The sequence below is a fragment of the Rhinatrema bivittatum genome, chromosome 4 (genome assembly GCF_901001135.1).
Source record: "Rhinatrema bivittatum chromosome 4, aRhiBiv1.1, whole genome shotgun sequence".
Taxonomy (NCBI): Eukaryota; Metazoa; Chordata; class Amphibia; order Gymnophiona; family Rhinatrematidae; genus Rhinatrema; species Rhinatrema bivittatum.
This window is the reverse complement of record NC_042618.1, coordinates 212,645,435-212,665,565: the sequence shown is the minus strand read 5'-3', so window position 1 is coordinate 212,665,565 and position 20,131 is coordinate 212,645,435. Positions and strand designations below refer to the sequence as shown.

General features: G+C 40.9%; 1 protein-coding gene across 3 annotated transcripts in view; it reads left to right on the top strand.

Moving 5' to 3' along the window:
* Positions 1 to 19,790, top strand: part of IP6K1 (inositol hexakisphosphate kinase 1) — a 124,127-nt gene extending 104,337 nt beyond the window's left edge. For all 3 annotated transcript variants that reach the window (XM_029599667.1, XM_029599669.1, XM_029599670.1), the window contains 2 exons: positions 168 to 343; positions 11,065 to 19,790. In XM_029599667.1, coding sequence (XP_029455527.1) covers positions 168 to 343; positions 11,065 to 11,541 — 653 coding nt within the window. In that variant the 3' untranslated portion in view covers positions 11,542 to 19,790. The remainder of the gene's footprint in view (positions 1 to 167; positions 344 to 11,064) is intronic.
* The last annotated feature ends 341 nt before the right edge of the window (positions 19,791 to 20,131 follow it).

Here is a 20,131-nt window from a genome sequence, read left to right as displayed (position 1 = left end):
GAAGCATTGCTGTTAGACAGCTAGGACCAGCCAGAGCACCATAGGAAGTCAAGTAGAGGTGGCCATTTTTGTGTTTAAAGATTATATGTATGTGTGTGCCTTCTGCAGAGTTTTTGTGATCTGCTCATCCCAAGCTGTTTTCGATGGCTCCTTAACACAGTTCCAAGAGTTCTTGCTGCTGGAGAATGTGGTACAACATTTTAAATTTCCCTGTGTCCTAGACCTGAAAATGGGGACAAGACAGCATGGAGATGATGCCTCAGAAGAGAAAGCTGCTCGCCAGACGAAGAAGTGTGAGCAGAGCACTTCAGCTGCACTAGGAGTACGGGTCTGTGGTATGCAGGTACTGTATCTATATGCTGCACCCCAGAGGATTCCTTAAGAGTATGCATGTGTGTAACATTCATTGAACACAGGGGATCCTTGGGAATGTTTGCATTTGTAATATATGCTGTATGTTTGTTCATCTCTATCATGTGCTAAGCTCAAGGATCATTGGGAGTATGTTCATCCATGTATACACTTGAGCTTAGAGGAACCCTTTTAAGTAAGTGTATGCGACTATAACATATACTGACTCGGGAGTATATCTGAATGTGTGTATATAGTGGATATTCTGTTAGGGATTACAGTTAGATTTGTTTCCCCAGCTTTTAAAGCAGCAGTGCCTGCTAGTGATGCTCTATATCATCTGCCAAAATATCTTTCCTCGCCTCAAGACAATTATTTCTATATTATTTGTTTTGTAATTTTCTAAAGATTTCATTATTTCCTATGTATATTTTTTTTTTTATTTATATGGGGTTCACAGTCTGAGCAACCCTTGCCATGTCACCTGTTCAAGTGAGGTTCTGTAATTAGCTCAGTATGGGTGGATCCTTGGTGCTGGGGTGTAGTTGGTGCAGTCTAGCAGGCAGACCAGCTAGGCCCACACAGCTAGCTGGCAGACTTACCCTGAGGTGGGACAGACTGGAGCTTCATCTACATCGGCCTTCTCCTCCTCAGGTTGAACCTTGAGTTCTGGTGGCTGGCAGGGCTTAGGTGGGTCCCTGGGGCAGTCAGGCAGGCAAGAGTCCAAAGACTGACCGAGGTCAGGGCTGGTGGCAGAAAAGAGATACAGAGGACAGGCCAGAGATTGGGGCAGACAGGAGATGCCAGAGGACAGGGCAGGCATGATCTTATCCAAGCCAAAAGATCAGGTCCAGGTGGCAATCCAGGGATGGTCAAGGTCCAAGCGAGGGTCAGACTCCAAGAAGTCAAGCCAAGGGGAGGCGAGAGACAAGGCAAAGGCCAAGACAAGGGCAGACAGACAGGGCAAGACAAGAATACAGGAACACTAGAACGAAGGCAACACATACTGAGGATAATAACTGTTGCTCCATGCAAATGACCCCCATGTCTTCTATTCAGGGTAGTAAATGCCACTCCGTGCAGGATACCCCATGCAGAAATGTACCACAGAGTACCTCATTTCTTCATTTCTATCCTTTAGCTCTAGGAATCCTTTGTGTTTATCGCACGTCCTTTTGAATTCCATTACCATTCTTGTCTTTACCACCTCTTTTGGGAGGGCATTCCATGTATCGACCATCCTTTCTGTGAAGGAAAATTTCTTGATGTTCCTGAGTCCTATCCCTTTGGAGTTTCATATTGTGACCCCTAGTTCTACAGCTTTCCATTGGAAAAATGTTTGATTCTTGTGCATTATTAACACCTTTCAGGTATTTAAAAATCTATATCGTATCTCCCCTGTCTGTCTTCTCCTTTCCTGTAGGGTATATATATTTAGGTTCTTTAGTCTCATCTCATAATGTGTAAAATTCACACCATTTTGGTGCATTTCTGTGGACTGCTTCCATCTTGTGTCTATCCTTTTTGAGATATGGTCTCCAGAACTGAACACAGTACTCCAGGTGAGGCCTCTCCAAAGATCTGTAGAAGTATATTATCACTTTTTTTTTTCCTGCTGGTTATGCTTCTCTCTAAGCAGCCCAGTATCCCTCTGGCTGTAGCCACTGCCTTTTACATTATTTTGCTGCCGTCAGATCATCGGACACTATCATCCTAAAGTCGCTCTCCAGGCCTGTGCATATCAGAAGAGACTGGGTTGGAAAATTTGCTGTGAAGTAAAAGCGTACCGTGACAAGATGTTGCACTTGTAGCAAACAGAGAAATTTAGGGGGCGATTTTAAGACACGCACGCGCGCACATGGACGGAACGATTTTATAACATGTACGCAAAGAGCAGCAATGCGAGGAGGGCTTCCCCAGTTCCCTCCCAGTTCATTCCAATTAAGGAGCGAACTGGGAGGGAACTTCTCTATACTCCTTGCTAACCGTCCTACCTCTTCCCCTCTCCTCCCTGACCCCTACCTAACTGTTAGAATTTTTTTTATTTTGTACCTTACTGCTGCTTCGGAGCAGCAGTAGATGCCGTGTGCTGGCCTGATGCCGGCGCACGCTTCCCTGAGACAGCAGCTAATGGTGCTGTCGTCCGTCCGTCCCCCCCCCCCCCCCCCCCCCCCCCCAGCCTGCCCCTTTCTTTGGGCCCGACACTTCGGCGTATAGCGGCGGTTATATGTGTGTGGGTGGGTCCTTTGTAAAATGCATGCAGCGCGCCTAGGGCTCGGCCACACACGTAACCCGGTTTTTTTTTTTACACGCACGGGCCTTTTAAAATCAGACAGTGAAGTGTTTAAAAAGTTGGAATTTATACCTTTTTCATAGTTATCTCTTTTACTTGCTGGCATATGGGGTGCATAAGAAATGCACTCTGCTGATGGGTTTTTTTGTCATTGGTTTATTGATAATTTTTATATAAATCTGTTTTTATTTAAGCTGTACTGAGCAGAGGCTCGTCTCTGTGGTATTTGTACAACACTGCATTCTTCAATAATGCTATAGAAGAAGGAATAGCCTAGTGGTTAGAGCAGTGGGCTGGGAAGCCAGGGTTCAAATCCCACTGCTGCTCCTTGTGATCTTAGGCAAGTCACTTCACCCTCCACTGCCTCAGGTACAAACTTAGGGATCTGTTTACCAAGCTGCAATATTTTATTGTGAGTGGAAGGGCATTCTTGTAATATTTTGCGCCTCCCATGAGAAAATATTGTGGCAGGGTCCTTGCAATATTTTTTCTTGCAGCAACCTATGAAAAAAGCATAATGGTGGGCCCCCTTTGCACAGGACGCCATTGTCTTCAAGAGCTGCAGTGGCCCCAAAATAACCTTCTCCCCTCCTCCTCCCCCCCCCCCTCCCAAGTGAAAAATTCCCTGGGTGGTGGGTCTTGGGAGACCGCTGCCCATCTCCTGCTGCCTGAGGCAGTCCACAGAAAAAAAGGCATTGTTGTATGGCAATGCCCCTCCCCTTTAAAAGAAAAAAAAAACCATATGGTTCTAAACCCCCTACTGTGCAGTCACATCCCAGTGCTCCAGGAAACAGTTTGCCACAGCTTTTCAGTTGTAGATAACTGTTTTGAAAGTAATGTGGCTTGGGCCAGCTGTGTTATTTTCTTTGAATAGTTTTATAGATTAGCTGCTTTCTATGCAATTGCAAAATGTTTGCATGCAAATCACATGCAAAGCAGTGCATTGTAATGTGAGCATGTTTTGGCGCAAAATAACAGGCAAATTTCACATGATATTGCCATGATATGGTTATATCGCATGATAAACAGTGTTTATCGCAGCTTAGTAAATGACCCCCCTAGGACTATTAAGCCCTGTATGGGCAAGGGTCATACTTAGGGTACCTGAATGTAATCTTTGAAATGCCTGAACAGTGGAATATAAATCATAGAAATAAGTAGCAGTAGTAGTTGTAGAATGTGGGCAAGGTTTAAGGGGAGAGGAGCTCATGCTGTGGTCTACCATGAATATGGAGATATGGCGGAATATAAAACTGGAAAATAAATACAAAGGACTTTAGCTAACAGGAGCCACTGGCCCTGCAGTAAAGTTATTGCTGTGTGAGTCCTGGGTGTTTGTGCTGTTACGGTGGTGTACTATAAAGGTTCCAAGTGTCTTTTTTTTGGCAGGGTTTTGTGGTGAATCACAATGTGCATGGTAGTGGAGGGAGTTTGCTTTGCTGTTAATGAAATCTAGAATGTTGGTAGTTTCATATAATCAAAAATCATGTAATTCTATAAAAGCAAAAAAGGCATGACGTGCTTTTTAAAGGCACATGCTCCCTTTTCAACTCCTACTGCTTAACAAGGTAGAGATTAATTAGCTGGGTAGAAGTTAAGAATCACATCCATACACACCTAAGGGTCACATGTTTTTTGATTAAGGTTTCTCTTTGTCTGTTGGCTGTAAATAATAGTGTTATGTTTTAAATGTTTAATATCCACCCCCCCCCCCCCCCCAACATTTGTCTCCCAGCTGGTAGTGGTCTGTATGGTGTGAAGGTCCACTTTTCACTTGTCCATAAGTGCCAAAATGCCTGGCCTTGTCTCTGGGGAACTGAGAGGCAAGTAGTATTCTGCAAACTATTGTATATGCCTGAAAGACTGTTTAGAAAACTCTGGAATATCTGTTAGTAGTTGAGAGGTCATAGAACTCAGTCATGTGGCTCATTTTTCTATTTAGAAAAAACCACTTTGTGTAAGCAGTTTAGTTTTTCTAATTGTCTAACTTATTGGCATGGCCCCCGGTTTCCTGCAATGCTGTGGGAAGAGCTGCAAAATTTGGTCCTTCCAGCAGAATTCCCCAGTCTCCATGGAATTGCAACAGAAGACTGGGGCCAGAATGGCAGCATTAGTGGCTCTTGTATCTCTCCCCAGCTCTTCATACCATACAATCCTGGCTTCTTAGGAGGACAGCAGCAGTCTTGACATATAAAAATTTTAAATAAAAATAAAATAAATCTCAAGCAGTATCTTTGGCCTCTGCTGCCAGGTTTTGAATGTCGTGCTTTGAACTACACAGTACTATGGTATGCCAGTTCAAAACGTGACACCAGCCCTGGGCAGCCGATGGGGGAGGAACATGGTCTGAGGCACCGCACTGCCACTGTCATCTACAGACAAGCAGATGGAATGAATGAAGGGACTGGGGAAGGGAGCAAGAGAGTGATTGAGGTGAGCAGGAAGGAAGTATGAGGATGGAGAGGCAGGCGTGAATGAGAGGATCCAGGGAACTAGAGGGAGAGAGAGGGGTAAGGAGAGTGAGTAAGAGGATGGGAGCAAGAGAGAATCGGAGGTGCAGTGAGGTGTGTGGGAATTTCAGAAGGGGGATGTGTGGAAAGAAAGCGAGTGCGATTTGGGGAGGAGTGGGGAGAGTAGAGATCTGTGTCAGACAGAGCGGTGTCAATAGAGTATTTCTCCCTCCCCCAATGCCAGGTCTCGTTTTTCTCCTCCCTCTTCTCAGTTCTCCGATTCTGCCTATCCACCCCTTTCATCTCTCCACCCCTTATCCCTTCCACCCTCATCCCTTATCCTTCTATGCCTCATCTCTCTACCTCCTGAGATTCCTTCTCCATTTTTTTCTTTTGAGATTCCGCCTTTATCCACCCAAATTCTTCCTCCCTCTCCATCATTGACCACCAAGATCCCCTTTCCTCCAATAAAAATCAAATAATTTAACTGGATCCAGAAATGTCAAACTTTTTTTTTTTTTTTTTTTAATAAAGTAAAACAAATGTAAATTGCAATATCTCTGTCTGCTTGCAAGGCTGAATTAGCCATGACATGTTGGTGAAGTCATCCAACGGCTTCATACTGACCCATCTCTTTAGCTCAGTAGAGCTAAAGAGATGGGTCAACTGAGCATGTGGAGGAGTTCCTGCATGCATGTTGCCTTGCGAGTCTTTTTGTCCACACTGCAGTGTGAACATGAACCCTCTCTGTCTTGTGAAATTATTTTGCATATCAGCTGTAGGGCCTCTGTTTTTTTTTACATTTTTATCGTTCCTTAGGCAGCTCCTCTGCACTGTTTAATATAGTGCAAAGCTTTTGCATCTGTGTCTGACAGAATTTACAAAATTATTTTTCTTCATATAGGTTTCTATATTGCTTCTCCATCCTAAGGAGACCATTTCTTTTTTGGCCAGAGGAACGTTTGTGTCTGTCAGTAGACCTCTCCTGCCAGAATTCTGGATGAAGATAATTGGAGTCATTCAGAGGAGATTTTTTTTTTTAAATGGTACTTCTGTCGATGCTATAGTAGTGTACTGATCACCTTAGTCCATTGTTGTATGGTAGACATTGTAGCAGCGAAAAAGTCCCTCCTTTCTTCAAAAGATATTGGGGGACAAAATCCTCCACAGTCTTCTGTAGAATGTTCAGATGGCTACTCATCAGCCTCATATGGTCCATTGCTCACATGACAATAGTAAGTGGACTATCTTCCCCATTTAGAGACTAAAGAGCAGCACTCAACCACAGTTTTTGAATGGCCTTGAAGCACATTTCTCTCTATCCATGTGGAATAGTTTCCACTATTCCTTAAACAGTTGCAGACAAATCAAGGAGGACCGTTGAGTCCTCAGGATTATAGAATGTAGTTACCGATAATGCTCTGTGTTCTAGTACATCGCCATTGTTTGGTTTCCCTTTGGGACCACCTTGGACACCCCACTTGCATCTTTAGGGGAAGTAGTTCCTTTGCTAACAGGCATTAGTGCATGTTCCTCCTGAAGAGTTTGCTGTTCAGGGCATTGTTCGAGGAGAAGTTCAAGATGAATACCCCTTACTCCACCACTGTTCGTCTTGCCTGTTTGACTACAACCAGAGAAACCTCATTTTCAGTAGCAGCCCCTTCTTTATGGAACTCATTGACATATGATCTCCGTCTTCAAGATAATCTAAAAAAATTCAGACTCCAATTGAAGTTCTTCTTTCTGCAGCAGGCCTATGGCTAGCCCGTGCTGATAGTGGTCTGATAAGGTAACATTTGGCTATATGACTATTCTAAAAAAAATCAGACTCCTCCTGAAGAACCCTCTATTGTACTAGGCCCATGTTTATTCTGTGCTGTTGTTGGTTGGTCCTTATTTTTATGTCTTTTTAATGTGTATGTTTTGTCATCAATTTTTAATTTTATGCCTGTTTTACTGTAAATTGCTTAGGCCTATTTTGTGTTAAATGATTTCATAAATTTTGATAAATACAAATACCATAACATATTTCAAAACAGGGAGATGGATGAATGCTCAGAAGTCGATGGAGTGCTACCCTCCTGGTTTTTTGATTGTTCGAAGGTCTTCACTAATTTGTTGATGGTGCTAGTAGCACAGTTAGACCACTGAGGAATGCATACCTGCTCAAGCCTAGTTGAATAACTGGTGTCAAACTCTGTTAAATACTTTCAGCTTCAGTCCTTAAATGTTATCACTTTAGGAAATGGATAGCTTTGGTGAAGAAAAGTATATTCTTCCCAGCAGATCGAGTCAATGATTCTTCTTTTGAGCATGGCGGCAGTAGGGCTTGTAGTTCCTTTACGCTTCTTAAACCTGAGAGCTCTCCATCAGCCCTTGCTGGATTCGGTCATGATACACTTTATACTGACTCCTTATTTATTTTTTATTTATTTTTAATTTTTATATACCGAGGTTCTTATAGAGACTACAAATCACTCCGGTTTACATATAACAATAAACTGCCCAACAGAGATAAGGGGCTTTACATAGAACAGTGGCACATATGTAACAATATAACTGGATGACAATATAACATAATGATAATAAATATTATAGATTAACATTGTAATTAATAAAATTATGTAATATAATCTGTATAATTTAACTATGTAACTTGGATATAGTGACATAGTAACCATGCCAGATGTAAATAATAAGATAAAATGAGTTTTTGAATTTTTGAACTTAGATATTGTAGGTTTAGCCACACATGAAGGGACTTGATGAACAAGTCCCTTCATGTGTGGCTAAACCTGTTGGTCCTGGGAATGCTCCTCTCTTCTGGTTTCTCCCATATCTAGTGTTACTGGTTCCTTCTATTGCATGACCAAAGTCTATTATGGAGCAGGTTTTTCCCAGATAAACTTCCTGGAGCCGTGAACCCTTCCAGTTTGCATTATATATTTTCCCATTTCATGCAAGGGATGGGATGGTTGATCCAAACTTTTATAGTCCATGCTAGTCTATGAAACCAAGTAAGGAGGCACAGGGTCCTTGACCCTTTGCCGAAACTCTCAGCAGATTAGGTATGTGCTCTTGGTCACAAGGCCTCCCTTCACAAACAGACCTTCCCAGAGTCTCTGACTCTTTAGTGGATCACCTTCACAGAGTCTTCTGACCTAAAATGGGCCGTTCTTTCAGATCCTTGTTCTTTGTCCTTTTTACATTGAAAAGTGTAAAGGCTGAATAGTTGATTTCATCCTACAGAGTGAATACAGATCCACTCCAGCCCCTTTTTGGTTAACTTGGGAGGCAATACCTACTGTCTATGTCTTTTCCACAACTACAGTTGGTGGCAAGAACCTTTCAGAAAGTTCTTTGGAATGGGCTAGCTTTTCCTTGTCATAGCATGACACACTCAAGGTGTGGGTTTTATTTTCTCATATCTCATCCAGTAGTCAATCCTCCTGCCGATTCCTCAGTCAAACTTGCTCCTACCACAGAGGAAAGATCATCATACCTTATAAAACTTCCCTCATGTAACTTGGTAGCAAGGAAATTCAACGCTCGATAATTCTCTTTTCACTGTTCAAACAGGTCCAGAGCATCTTCTATTTGACGAGAAGGCTGAACCCCAAAGAGGATTATAAATTTAGAAAGCAGCTACTTTTATCCAGGTCCCTTCATCTGTTCTACCAAGGATCTGCATCAGTACATATTTCTTTTGCCAGCAAGTCTCAATGTTTCATTTATTTATTTATTTTTTATTTTTATATACTGGTGTTCCTGTATGAAATACAAATCACATCGGTTTACATTAGAACATTGAAACAGATCACCCGAAGACGGTACATGGAACAGGGGGTACAAAAACTTGGATACCAAAAACTTGGAAAGCGGTTACTATTCTAGCTTAATTTAAAGATTGGGTCATAAAACTAAATGAACATCAATGAGTCCTGGTATTTTATGGCTGCTGGGGCTTACTTCTTCCAAGTACAGGAAATACTGCTGTCACTTCATTATTGGAAATCACAATTTACAGAAGTTTTGCTGGCACTTACATTTTCCAGTTTTGAATCCTGTATTAATGCAGCATCATGGTCAAGCTGTTTAAAATTGGCCTTCTTAACTAGAAGGAGGTGTTCCTAGTCATGATCTCTTTGACTAGGCAAGTCAGCAACTGCACTCCTTTCTTAACAGAAGGGTGCACCATGCCCATCTTGAATTTCTCCTCATGGCCTCTATTTTTCCACAAAGTCATGCCATGTGCACTGAGGACAAAATATTTTTCATTTGTTCCTCTGTAAGAGGGCTGTGCCATATCTCTGGAGCAGAGCTCTACCACATTGTTAGGCTTATCAGTTGTCTGTGTTCTACGAATCCATTGGTCTGTGGGTAGCAGTGGCCATTCATTCCTTGTCCAGCTGGCTAGTAGGCTGTATTGCACACTGCTGTGTGTTCACTGACCTTCCAGTTATAGACTTTGTCAAAGCACATCAAGTCAGATCCATACGTTTTCGTTCCGCTCGTGAGAGCTGTCCCCATAACAGTTATATGTAAAGCTGTGGTTTGGTCATCTCTACATGACACTAGTACAGGGGTGGCCAAATCTGCTCACTGAGAGCCAAAAATAAATCAGGTTTTCAGGATATCAGCAATGAATATGGATATGAGAGATTTTCATGAACTGCCTCCACTGAATACAAATTATCTCATGCATATTCATTGTAGATTTCCTGAAAACCTGACTTGTTTGTATCTCTTGAGGGCCGGAGTTGGCTACCCTTGCACTACTGTCTGGACAACATATCTACAAGAGACGACATTTTTGGACAAGCAGTCTGGCGTAACCTGTTTACTAGTAGTCTACTCTCCACAGTGGGGTCCAGATTGCTTTCCTGTAAGCGTTCCAGTGTAAAGGTCAGTTTGGGACTACCTGTGTGTTATGGCTAATTCATCCCTGCTTGTTGACAGAGAAATCAAGTTTGCTTACTGTAAATGGTGTTCTCCATAGACAGCAGGATAAATTAGCAGTGCTTAATACCCACCCACACTTCCCTGGAGAGTTGACTACCTAGCTAGATATAGCTCCTTTATCCACTGAGGGGCTCATGAGGCAATGTGCACATGGGAACTCCTGCACATGCTCAGTAGCAAAAGCTCTACTGAGCCAAAGAGCTGGGTCTGTGGTGTCGTTGGATGACATCTCTTCATGTCATAGCTGCTGTCTATGGAGAACATTTTTTACGGTAAGCAAACTTCATATGTAAAGGTATGCAAAGGTCAGAATTTCAGAAATTTTGCTGCAGAATATTCCAAATCTTGTCACAGAATTGTCTTTGAGTTGCCACAGGAAACTGGGTGCTGTGCTTGTGGGGGCAATTTCCAAATTGTTTGCTTTACTGCAAAGTCCATGGATAGTTCCCCCTGGTCTTCGCAACAATTTTCAAAAGTGAAACTAAGCAAGGACTTTCACATTAAAACTTATCAGAAGTAAAAACTACTTGTGTATGTTTGCATCTGCTTTTTCTGCAGGCACTTTTTTTTTCATGGAAAATGTCTGTAATTTCAAAAATGCAAATCAATGCATACTATTTTCCTCTCTTGGCTTAAACACACACTAGGAGTATTGCTTTCTAATGCAGCTAAAAAGGTTTTAGCTTGTGGAAACCCATGTCTACGTTTAGCTGTGTGAAGGAGGACAATTTTCTGACAGATCTTTTAAGCAGGTAAATTTAGTATTTACACATGTAAATGACATTTGAAAGCTATTCTTTTAAATTTTTGTTTCTATTTTTCCATCCTTTCTTTGGTTTATGTATGTTAGTGCATTACGTACAGTTTATAGGAGAAGTTACTTGATGGTCCTCAGAATGGCTCTAGTGAGTAAGTGAGCCCCAGAATATCTTCACTGCTCATTATGTTGTGTGTGTAGCGATTTGACTGTAGTTCTAAGTGTGATTCTGCATCTTTTCATTGATTTAGGTCTTCCAGATGGATTCAGGGATTTACCTGTGCCGAAACAAGTACTATGGCCGCGGGCTGTCCATTGAGGGCTTCCGGCAAGCACTCTACCAGTATCTGCATAATGGCGTGAACCTCCGCAGGGACCTCTTCCGTCCTGTCCTAAGTAAACTGCGCAACTTGGTGGCTGTGGTGGAGAGGCAGGCATCCTACCGCTTCTATTCTAGCTCCCTCCTAATCATCTATGATGGCATGGATCATGCCAGGGCAGAGTCACACACCAAACACTCAGACACTGCTCTCATGGACTCTCCACAGGACAAGCCCACTCCTGACCCAAACCCCGAGGTAGATGTGCGCATGATTGACTTTGCACACAGCACATTTAAGGGTTTCCGGGATGACCCCACAGTGCATGATGGGCCTGATATGGGCTATATCTTTGGGCTTGGAAATCTCATTAACATTCTGGAAGAGATCAATATGGAGAACCAGTAGCAGTGGGGGAGGAGAGAGAAACTCCTCATCTGTCCAATATCACCAGGATTCCCTCTTTTTTTTTTTTATACAGTAGTGCCCCATGGCTGAGTGTAAGGCACAGATTGGAGCTCCTGTTTTCAGCTGTTTGCTACAGAAAGGAAAACATTTCATCTTTACAAATGGTTATATTGCTCCTTGGTGTACACCAACAAATGGAAAAAATGTTTTTTGGGTTTTGTTTTTTTTTTAACTTTAGGAATATAAAGAATTGTGGTTTTCCTCAGCCAACGTTTGGTTACCTCATGGCTTTGCCTGTGGAAAACTGAGGATTAAGACAGGTGGCCCTGCGACCCTGCAATGCCTGTTGGTCTCTGCATTGCATTTTGGTAACTAATTATCCAGCAGCAGTTTGAAGTGTGGCACAGAGGACCCAGTAATGGGAAATGAAAGCCTGAATTAAGCTGTTTATGAGATGGGAAGGCTTAGGACTGCTGAGTAAGAAGCTTTCTATTCCGAGTGCTTTTGAAGTATCCCTCTGGTTTGCCTTCCAGTACTTAGCAGTTCTTCTAAACAGAGAAAATACTTACAGGCCTAGTAGCCACATCTGTATAAATATATATGTGTATATTTATATATGTATACACATATATGTGTATGATGAAATTTATGAAAGATTTTCTGACATACGAGTTTGCTTATATGCATACACTGCCAACAGGAGATTGAAGTTTTCCCTCCTTCAGGACCTGGATGTCTTCGGCCTCCTTTGTTTTTGCCTGCAGCACATCTGTTAATTGAATTTCTGGGACAACTTGGCTTATTCTCAGCCACCCAAGGTATTTGAGCTTCTGGCTGGCAGTGTGTAACCAACTAACATCAGGGCGATAATGGAGCAGAGGCAATGTATGCCAGTGTGCTGAACTCTAAACCATTCTAAAATACAGGGGTTACATTAGCAGGCAACCCTCCTACACTATAGCGGGGGTCAGTTTGCTTTAGGGGAATGGCATTATGGTGTTTGGAAAGAATGATTAGTTTCTGGCACTGTGACATTGATGGAAGGCCAGAGCACCTTTCTTTGCTAACTCCTTGGCATGTATGAAGACATCTCTCTGAAAGGAATCATCTGGCTTATTACTGAAGGCCTTTTCAATGTAAGAAAAATACATTTTGACCAACAAAACCTTACCAGATTCTATTTCTAAATTCTGATTAGAAATATTCCTTCTGTTTTGGGGAGCTTTGATATCAGCAGACCAGGCAGAATCCAGGCCTCATAAGCTAATATAACAGCATGATCTCCCTTCTGCTAATGCAATAGAATGTATACAGACTTTGAGCTACTGTTTTGTCTACAAGAAGGAAGGGAGCATAAATGTTTAAGGCATGGTGTTCTACAAAGAGGGGCTATTACATCTTAGTGTCTGCTTCTTGTTGCCATGCCATCTGCACAGTCTGCTGCACTTGACAACATTAGACTCTTTACTATGTGATTGACACGCTCCAAGTGACAGCAGACTTTCTGGACCAAAGACCAGCACTAAGTGTGCACTCTGGCTTTAGAAGATGTAACTAGGGGTATTACGGGTGTCAGATTGCCACTGCTATTTTTTTAAAGGGTTGGAATGTCTGGGACTCTGTTATAACTATTTTTTTATTATTGTTACTGGTGGAAGTGGAGGGCAGTGTTATATTGTCACAGTTCCTAGCACTGTCTCCCCGATGTCCAAGTGAATGTACCAACATTGGTTAAAGCCATTCCTTGCCTATCCACTTTGTTTGCATCTGTTCCAGGATAGGCTTGTTATTGTTTATGTATTTTTAGAAAGCCATTCATTATAGAGCTGTCATTGTCTCAAAAAAAAAAAAGTTCTACATATCATATTTAAGGTTTGGTTTTTATTCGATATATTTATTTGCTGTGTTGTACTTGCTACCAAAAAGCACTCTGGGAAAACGTTTGTCTTTTAAAACTCTTCTGTGCCTGTTGTGTATCTGCATTTTGAAGTCTGTCTTCCATTTGTATCATCACAATCTCTTATGTAGATGACTGATGCTACAATGAGGACAATCTCATTGAGTTGAGGTTGAAGAACCAGTCGAGTTCTGGGTCTAAAATAAGGCAATAAAAATGTTAATACTGTTAAAGACAAAGGAGAGGAGTGCAGAAGAATATATGAAATGGGTAATTTCATTGAGGTATATTAATTTTCCGAGGATTGCCTGCATAAGCTGAGTCAGCTGATTAAAAGTGAAGCATTCTTTCAGTTTGTACTAAAGGGGGGCTGACAGAAAAGGGAAGAGTAGGTGTATCTTCTTTTCTTTCTGGTTTTTCCCTCCTTGAGCAATGGATTTCTTTTAGTGGCCAGTATACAGGAAAATTACTGTTGCTTGCTCCTCTTCCTCTTCATTATATTATTTACCATCACCATCCCTTGACCCAGAAATTTTAAATGTCAGGATGCGGTGGTGGTACGGCAACTAGAATAATTCACACATGGTTCATATTGCGAACGTCTGCCCAGCCCTGGGCAAGTGTTCTGTGATGGACTTTAACTCAAACACTGGCCTAATCACTGAAGCTCTTAGCTGAATAGAAACCCAAGTTGGGTGGGGTCCAGTGCCTCCTGGTCAGGACAGATATACAAACGATGTAAGCAGTGGTCACATAGCTGATCTATTCTTGAAGTACATATTGTCTTTTAGTTTGTGTTACGAGACATCAGCCTTTATTGGATTTTTGTCAGACCAATTTAAATACCATAAAACAACCCAGAACCTTTAAAGTGACACCACTAATGTTGGTTTATGTATATTGGCTTTGAATTGCTTCAGGTCATCAAGATCATGCCAAGCCAATCTTGGTTTTAAATCTAGTTTCGCAGCCTCTATAGAGTTGTCCACTTGTTTTTCTCAAAGAAATCGAAACTTCAGTTTTGTATTGGATTGAAGCTGTACTCGTTGCTGGTGTCCTGCAGCCCCATTTATACAGTAAAACTCCTACAGCTGTTTGTTTCATGAAAAAGCAGTAGCCATTAATGTGTGTTTTTGTAGGTACATGTTGATTAAATAGGATCTACTGAACAGAAACTTTGTACCTTGATTAGGGTTGCCATATGACCCAAGTCAGCCCTGATACAGCTGTTCCAGTCCTGATCTCGTTTACTTTGAGTCTGTAGGTTTGTAGTTATGCTTTTCTTAAAGAAAATGGAACTACAAATCTATAGACATGATTGTACAAACCTAGGTCTGACTCAGCCTGTCAGGATTGACATGATTTGCCTAGAAGTAGACTTTTGCTTAGGACCACAGGTGGGCAAGATATACTTGAGACCAATGAAAATATTTGACAACCTCGGTCAAGTGTAATTTTTTTTTTTCCCTAGATCACATATGGCTTTTAATATTCTTTGAGGCAGAGGGTTCTGAAACTTTGAGGGAATTGTTTTGTTTTTTTAATTTGGTCTAATTTATTGTATTTAGCTGATTTAGTCCTAAAAGTCAACCTGTGCTATAAGTGGATCACTGTTACCTTTTTAGCACTTTTCAATACATATTGGAAAAGCACTGCTGTAGTTATTCAATTCCTCTGTTTGGTGGCTGTCCAGAAAATGTTTTCTGTGAGTGGACTGATCAAGGTCATGTTCAGGATGAAGCCCAACCATGGGCCTGGAATTTACTAATGTTTTCAATATTCATGTTGAAACCCACTGGAAAATTCATGCACTTCCTTTTAGTGAACATGACTATTGATCTGAAATTTCACTTGCTTTATTGTTAGGAAACGAAGCTGATACTGTAAAAGCTAAATATTTGGAAGACCTGCTTATTTAGTTGCCACATGCCCCTCTTCCCTTCTTTTAACCTTGGCTTCTTGTACCTTGTAAAGGAGCACTCTCTCCATTATAAGGCAAGCATATTTACCTGACCTACTAAGGAGCTGTTGATGGACTTTGTATCTCTTCTCTTTGTTACTTGATACTGAAGACTTAGTGTGGTGCTTTCTTTTTCTTGCTGTTCCTCCAATGACATTATAGGCCTCTTTAACAGAAATGCACTATATTGCAGCAAACATCACTGGATAAATTGGGCAATATAGCAAGGCTGGCTATACAAAGGTTTTGCCCCATACATATGTGCAATAGTAAAATGAACGTAGACAAAAATATTGGATTTGGCTTAGGAAATCTTTTTCTTTCTTGTTTAAAATTTGCCCAGACTTTGAAAAAGAGCGTTTTCTCTTAGTATCTTAATTGGAGTGATAGAATAAAGTTACTTACCTGTAACAGGTTTTCTCTGAAGACCAGGCAATCACCATGTGACTAATTCACCTTGTCTTCAGAGAACAACTATTATATAGCTAGCACATGGTGCTAGTTATATCGAATCACTCCTACCAAAAAAATAATTTATAAAAAGGATTCAAAAAATACTTATGTAGTTTTTAAATGTTTTAAAAATAAATTGTCACTTGTTTGTGTATTTGATTTATTGTATTAGTGACAATTGTGTGGCCAATTCTTTATTTAAACTGAAAATGACGACACACCACAAAGCAAATGGCTAAACACCAAATACTAAATGAGAAATACTAGAAATGCAGACAGGTGCACCAGGGAACATTCCTTAAGTCCTAGCTCCAGTTATTTATGGTTTAAAGATGTTTGAGGCTGGTCTTCTAGTGTGAATACAACTAGAAAAAGGTTCATCAGCAAAAGTTATGAAAATAGTCTACAATACGTAATTTCTATTTATAACTGCTCTGTACACCAGGTATACAATGCAGGGTCCTTTTTAAAGTGTTTGAAATATTTTTATGGCTTGTCTTTCTGCCCTGTGGTGAACTCTGGCTTGACCTTTTTCTTGCTTTGCACTGTGTGAGAAGGTAGCTGGCACAATATAGTACATAAAGCGCGAGTCAGTGCACTTTCCATTTTCTTATTGTGACAAATTTTGTATTCTAGTGTGTTGGAATTAAAGGCATTTCCCCTTTCATGGTCTATGTATGAGTGCTGAGCATTCAGAATAGCAAATGGAACAAGTAAACGTGTCGTTCATTTGGGAAACTGCACAGGAAAAATCCTTGACTGATTCAGTAATTTTTGGTTTTTTAAATGCCCTCATTTTTTCTGAGCAAGTTAGATTAGTGAATCTAGTAACTTTTTGAAGCAACCATAACCAATAATAGATATATTAAAAAGCATATTTAGTAGCTCCTGTGAGCTATATGACTCAGGGCCATTATGAAAGTACAGGGCATTGTGGGGCCAGTTTTAAATATTTTTTAGTGAGTTTTCAGGCCTACAGAAAGTAATATGAACACTAAACCTTCATGTTTTTTTATCCTCTACAATTACAGCTATTAATTTATTCGGTAGTAGTATTAGATATATAAAATGCTGGTGTGCTTAGGATTTTGTCTCCATCAGATATAATCAAAAGGTAAGAGGGCCTCCTACAGGAAGAAAATGGAACATTTGTCTCTAAGCAAGATTACATTCTGAGGAGGCGTTGCAGAGAGATCAAATGTTGATTGTCTTCCAATGTGCTGACACAAAGCACTGAAGCACTTGGGATGCTTTCTGTTATGTTTCTGGGATCCGAAGAAGATTTCTGGCAGGCTGTAGAAGAAAATTATATTCTAAAAGCAATGGTTTATATATCAGAATTCTTATGTTAGACAAGCTACTTTAGTATGCTCTTTCTTCTTTTCTTCATTCTTGTTTTTTGAACAGGGCTCCTAACATACTAAAATCTTTAAGGATAAAGCCAGCTTTTACTTCCCTGGGCAAATTATGCTTGGGCTGTTTACTAGAGATGTGTATCGTTTTTTGTTTTCTTTTTTCGGTTCGGGTCCCCCACGGGTAATTTTTGTTTTTTCCGCTGTTCGGGATTTTTTTTTTCATGGTTCCCGAATCTCGTGTTAGTGCGTGCTAACACAAATACAAATTTTTTTGAAATTTCAGAAAAATTTCCTTCATTTCAGAGCGCTCCCAAACTATGACAAATTAGACAATTTCGTTTAAAACGAATGCATATCTCTACTGATCACATCTTAAAACAGTTCCAGCCATGGGAAGCAAGTGGAAACAGGATCTCATGGAGGTTGGAAGTTTGATATGACTCAAAAGACCACAGGCTCTTCCTGTTCCATATTTTCAAACATGTGCTATTACTTTTCAGCTTCTGCAACTCCAGATATCATTAGCCCAGCGTGTTATAATATACATGAGCTTGGCAGATACATGCAGAACTGCCAAGAGTTCTGATTTTTGCAGAGAAGTGCTAGGCTATCCTGGCTTTCTGACACCCCTCCTGATGCATTGTGTGGTACCTGTAGTATTGATTTTAGGCATTAGAACGCTCACAGTGCTCTAGGAATAGAATTTGAATTTTTAAAAACTTTTCCACACTTTCACAGCTCTTACACGAGAACATTCATAATAAAACACAATAAAAATAGTACAAATGTACAGATACAATAACATCAGAAACAAAAATAAATGTTAGTGTGCCACTGCAGAGGTGGCAATTCCAGCTGCTCAAATTAGCTAGCCTAAGCCTCCAGGTTAAAGGCCTTTTTTGATTAAACAGGTCTTTAGCGCCTTAAGATCCAGTCTACTTTCCTGGTCATGTGCATTCATGGTCTGTGCATATGTGTGGATCTGAAAACAAAATACCCACTGGTCAGAATCCTCATGTTCTCTCTCCACTGACGTATCCTATAAACTGTGTCACTAGGGCATCAAACAGAAAAGTTATTAGAGGGGAGAGACATTCGCACAAACATATATGGTCATCTCAAAAGCCTTCTTTCCCTTTGGAAAGTAGGCCAAAGATCAGGATTGGTCAAAAGTTTACCTGCAGACATTAGCGCACTTGGTAGCTCTGTAGAGGACTTGTATATGAATCTCTGACACTTTTTTTTTTTTTTAAATATCTAAGTATCTATCTTAATAAAAAGAAAAATCTTGCATGGAAAACAGTATCAAGAAGACAAAAGAAACATAATGAAAAAGGAAATAGAAACAGGAAATCAAATACCACTTGATAGAAAACCAGTCCAAAAATTAAGGGGCTGTCCAATAATAATCAATTTACATAGAAAACATAAGGAAAAAACTAGCCTGTAAAACCCTTACTGCATTCTCAAAGCAGATCCTAGTATGATGAGGTTCTAACTAGTAGATGCCATAGGAGAAGATACTCTGAGAGATCTCCAGTTGATCCTAGTCTGGTACTGAGGGAGATCATACATAATATATCTTGTGGGCTGAGGCTTAATGCATTTACAGGAATAATTTAATCAAAACATAGCTCCAAGTTGTAAAACCTGGACTGCATCAGAAGACACATTGATTCATTAATTTCTCCAAATTAATTACATCTCATACGTCCTTGCTAAAACAGAATTTTGTAGAAAACTTGAAAATTCCAGAGAATGCATGTCTAGTTCCAGAGTGTATTATTATTCCCTTCCTTTATCAAGTAGGAGGGTCAGCTGGTGATCTCACCATTATGGTTTGATTTACCAAATGTATCTGGTGCTCTAGAAAGGGTGAAGGAAGATGCTCCTTTTGGTTTCTGTTTTAATTCTAAAATTTGTGCTAGAGCCTGACAGATTGGGTAATGAAGCTTGTTTTGAATTCTAAAATTTCTTTTCAGATGTGACAAAGGACACCTAATGGAAAAAGAGGCAATTTCTTCTGATCCAAATTCTGTTTTTGTAACACTACATTTCAGGCCATAAATTTTGCTATGCCTGAAGTGTATGTTAGGACAGTTACACTGCCTTGCTTTTAACATCTGATTTGATGAATTGAAAAATACTTCTTGCTGATAACCTTCCTGTCGAATAGCATAATAGTGCACAGTAGCAACAGAAAGTAGGGGAAAAAAAGTAAACTTGAATAGTGGAACAGACTGAGAGGAGTCTGCTAAGCTTCTAAACTGTTATGTTTGCTTTCTCACCTGTTTACACCCAAAAGAGTAAAGTCTCTTTTCCCTGTACGTACAGGATCAGTCCAGACGGTGGGTTATGTCCCCCGTCCAGCAGATGGAGTCAGAGTAAAACTTCGAGGGTGCTGGTATATAAACTGGTGCACCCTCCTAGATCCTCAGTATCTCTCTGACTCCAGCAGATGTGAGAGGGGATCTCGTTGTTTCCCCAACTTAGGGTTTATTACTCTACATATATCTATATTATTATTCTCTCTTTCACTGATGGATCAAGTTATTTAAAAAAAAAAAAAAAAAAAAAAAAAAAAGACTTTTGTTCCTGTCAGAAGGGAGCCGGGGTTCTTGGCTCCCCTGATCAGCCTGCCATAAGGACTGCCTCTTACCTCATTTATCTCTTCCTGTGATCTTCAGGGGTAAGCTTGGGGGTAGTTTTCTCAGTTTGTGTTATTTTTTCCTTTCAGCGCAGGTTTTGGACACCTTCTGAGGTGGATGCTGGTGGGGCCAGCCTCTCCCCTCCTTTCCGTTGCGGCGGCTCACCTCCCCCGCGGCCCTGCGACGCTTCATTCCCCAGGGCTGCAGGCGGCACGGAGGTCCCATTCCCCTGCCGTCCCCGGGGTTGAGAGTGTTTGGGCGAGTGTCCAAGGGCACG